The 3,697-nt window shown below is 30.0% G+C and overlaps 1 protein-coding gene across 2 annotated transcripts; it reads left to right on the top strand.

Annotated features, from left to right (window-relative positions):
* Positions 781 to 2,786, top strand: LOC107617786 (RNA-binding protein cabeza). Of its 2 annotated transcripts, none has more exons than XM_016319657.2 (3): positions 781 to 1,144; positions 1,771 to 2,169; positions 2,397 to 2,786. In XM_016319657.2, exons 2-3 carry the CDS (start codon positions 1,790 to 1,792, stop codon positions 2,467 to 2,469), a joined length of 453 nt encoding a protein of 150 aa, XP_016175143.1. In that variant the 5' UTR covers positions 781 to 1,144; positions 1,771 to 1,789; the 3' UTR covers positions 2,470 to 2,786. The 2 variants fall into 2 exon arrangements, with proteins under 2 accessions (XP_016175143.1, XP_020967110.1); XM_021111451.1 differs by having other exon boundaries at positions 792 to 1,144; positions 1,775 to 2,169.

Below are 3,697 nucleotides of genomic sequence, written 5' to 3'. Positions count from 1 at the left end.
AAATGCAACAAATACAAAATTAATAACATTTTAGGATAAAATTTATAACAATTATTAAAAATTATGATAATTATAAAAAAAAGTAATTATTTTTCATATTCATCACTACTTAGCAGTCATAAAACAAATAACATCAAATTACATTGTATTATAAAAAAATAATTATATATAGTGTCAAGTAAATAAAAAAATTAGTCTCCAAATCGGCTGTTATTAGTGACCAATTTTGTTAGTCGCTAAAATTGATCGTTGAATGAAATTTAGGGACCAAATTTTTTTAATCATAAAAAATTTATATCGATCATCAAATCAATCGCTATTAGTAACCAATTTTATTAGTCGTTAAAATCAGTTGTTATTCTGCTAATTTTCTATAACGACAATTTCGAATAAACAAAAATGTTGTTACTATATATTATGGGAAAATTTTCAAGTATACCGTCATACCGGTGTTTCAGTTATTTTTAACCGTTGATCTTAACTATAAAAAATATATATAATATATATAATTAAGATTAAGGGTTAAAAATCACTGATACATCAATATAACAGTACACTTGAAAATTTTCCTATATTATGTCTCAAAAATGGTGTGTGACAAGAAGTATCATTATCCAAAGGACAAGTACAACTTATCCTAATAAATTTGGATGAGTTTAATAAGAGGACAAATGTTTATCCTATATATGCACTTGAATTCACCACAAACCGTACCAATGAAGAAAAACAAAAATGAAGTTGTTGGCCACTGCCAAAGTTACATGTTCAAAATTCAAAGCACCGGCATCTCTTTGGAATTGTAGCAATAATAATGAATTTTATATATATTTTTTCTTTATCTCTCTTTTTCCTGCTTTATTAGAATGAATTTCATTGATGATTCCATTTATCAAGGTTTGCCACACTCAAACAACAGTAGTACACTAAAAAGTACTACAAAACACGGCCCTCCATTTATTCTCCCTTTAATTTTTTTCTTTTTTTTTTTCTTTATATGATCTCTAATCTCTAACAATATATAAACCCTCCCACCCCTTATCACATTTCCTCATCATCCATCACAAATTCCTCTTCTGCTTCTATATCTTTGTGTTACTTCAATTATTACTGTATTACTGTTATTATTATTATTATTATCTTTGAGGTTGGTCTTTCTGTTTATTTTATTTTCTACTATTATTTTCTACCACATACTATATATTTCCATATTATTATTCTTTAGCATTTAAATAAATACATAAATTGATAAATTATTGTATCTACCTTGAAACTTGTTTTATAGTTTTCAGAGACGCTAATCAATCAATGACGAATATTTTTTAATTATATTATTTTAGTAAACTTTTTTTTGTCCCTGTACTATTTTAAATTTATTATCATAAGCAGAATAATTCTTCTCAATTTTGTCTCACCATCAACTCTGTTAACGGATCTCTAATGGCAGGACAACATTGAGTCAGTTTTGAAACGTTAGGGACTTAAATAGGACGATTAAAACGTTAGGAATAACTTTAAAACTTATCACAAACATAGAGGACAAAAACAATACTTTACTCTTATTTAAAAAGAAGAAAAAAATGGAATATAACTTTTACCTTGAGTAGAATTCACATTATTCAACCCTTTAACGATGAATTTATTTCTCAATAATTACATACATAAATGAATTATGATAGGACGCTAGAGAAATTCTAAATTACCAATATTTTATTTTTTTTATTTTATATTTAAACCAATACTAATTAATTCTCTTGCTTATTCTGATGTAAGTCAGAATAAGCGAGTAATTATGAGCAGACCAGGGGACTGGAACTGCAGGTCATGCCAGCATTTGAACTTCCAAAGGCGGGATTCGTGCCAGCGATGCGGCGACTCGAAATACGGCGACAGAGTCGTCGATTTCGGGGGTTTTGGAGGAGGAGGAGGTAGAGGATCTTCATTTGGAATGATGACCGGTTCCGACGTTCGCCCCGGCGACTGGTACTGCGCCGCAGGTAACTGCGGTGCACACAACTTTGCTAGCCGCTCTAGCTGCTTTAAGTGTGGTGCATTCAAGGATGACTTGGCTGGCGCCTTCAACAGCGAATTCTCGCGCTCGAGATACGGCGGTGGCGGTGGCGGCGGCGGCGGTAGACCTGGATGGAAATCCGGTGATTGGATATGTAGCAGGTAATTTGATTTTGTTTCATGCCTATCATGTGTTTGTGTTTATGCTTACTAATATTTAAGCTTTAAGAATGTGTATATATGCTATCATGCATGCACTAAGTTTAACTTTGTGCATGGCTTTTATTCTAAAAAAAGAAAAAATTATATAAAATTTCTTATGCATGGATATGAATTCGGAATTTTGGATTCTGTTTTATTATTATTTATTTATTTTTTTGTTTGAACAGATCAGGATGCAATGAACACAACTTTGCTAGCAGACTTGAATGTTTCAAATGCAGTGCTCCAAGGGACTACTAGCTAATTAAGATGCTGCGAGATTTCTTTATTTAATTTCTTTGGGATGTTTAAGATCAATGATATGTAAAATCTGATGAAGAAAAAATTGTGGTTTCAAAAGGCCATGTTACAAGAGAAGTTATGATTAGCTAGCTAGTTATTACATTACATCCCTTAGGCTCTTTCTTTTTAAGAACTACAAATCAATGTTGTTTTGGTGCTTTTAAACTATTTTGTTTTTTTTTTGTCCTTTTTTTTTTTCCTTTTTTGTGTTAGAGAGTTCATCATTTATTGTATGGTGCTTGGTTTCTTAAATTAAGATGATTCTCCTTTCTCTACTTTTGTCATGAGATTGAACTAGTACTTATCACTGATTCATCATTGATCTAATCCTTAATACTAAGGGGTGGACCACTATATATAGTTTACATGGTATCTCATTATTAGATTCTTACAACTCAAAAGCAAAATGGAACTAGACACAGATATGTATATACCAAGAAATATATTTTTTTTGGGGTTTGACCAGAAGAATAATTGCAATTGCTTTGAATAAGCATCACAAACAATTCAGTTGTTCAAATGTGGAAAGAGAAAAAAAAAAAAAACAGAGGAAAAAAGAAAAAGAAGGAAAAGAGAGATTATTTTCAATATTTGAATTAATAAACCAAAGTTAACTCTCTATGAGTTAAGCACATATCTCTAGCTTAGCCGATTTTTATAAAACTCTATTCTATAGTATTGGTTTATTGAAACTCTATTTTTTAGAAATAAAATACAAGGTGAAAGTCATAGAACCATACATTAATCTTATATATAAATTTCTAACATAATTTATGGTGTTTAGTATGTTTCTAAAATATAACTCAAACTACATACATCTTTCGTTTTCATGACTTCACAAAAAAAATTAGTTAGCATATTTGAGACAAAACTCAACATTGGATTCCCTTGGTTGAATGTAAAGTATACCTTTAAAAAGAATATGAACATTGTGGATTCAAAAGATAACTCAAGACTCTTCAAACTATATATGCTTTTATGTAGGTCTATTGTCTGCCTTTCAGGCAAGCTTTATTTATATTTAGTGAAGTGTCTCCAATTCTTTTCAGGAAAGCTTTATGTTGGTAAAGTAGTGTCTCCACATCTAAGATTATGCACAACTTACATGGCCTTTGCTTTTTTATTACTATTATTAATTAATGCTATTAGTTTGTTTTTGTTTTTGTTTTTGTTATTGGTAATGGTG

Source organism: Arachis ipaensis, chromosome B09 (genome assembly GCF_000816755.2).
Source record: "Arachis ipaensis cultivar K30076 chromosome B09, Araip1.1, whole genome shotgun sequence".
Classification (NCBI taxonomy): Eukaryota; Viridiplantae; Streptophyta; class Magnoliopsida; order Fabales; family Fabaceae; genus Arachis; species Arachis ipaensis.
Note: the sequence above shows the minus strand (reverse complement) of the source record. Positions and strands in the feature narration are given on the sequence as shown.

Bases quoted from the DNA above. Each gene is read 5' to 3' on its own strand.
- LOC107617786 (XM_016319657.2), top strand. From the start codon at position 1,790: ATGAGCAGACCAGGGGACTGGAACTGCAGGTCATGCCAGCATTTGAAC. The intron at 2,170-2,396 runs GTAATTTGATTT...TTGTTTGAACAG, and splicing joins GGTGATTGGATATGTAGCAG to ATCAGGATGCAATGAACACA.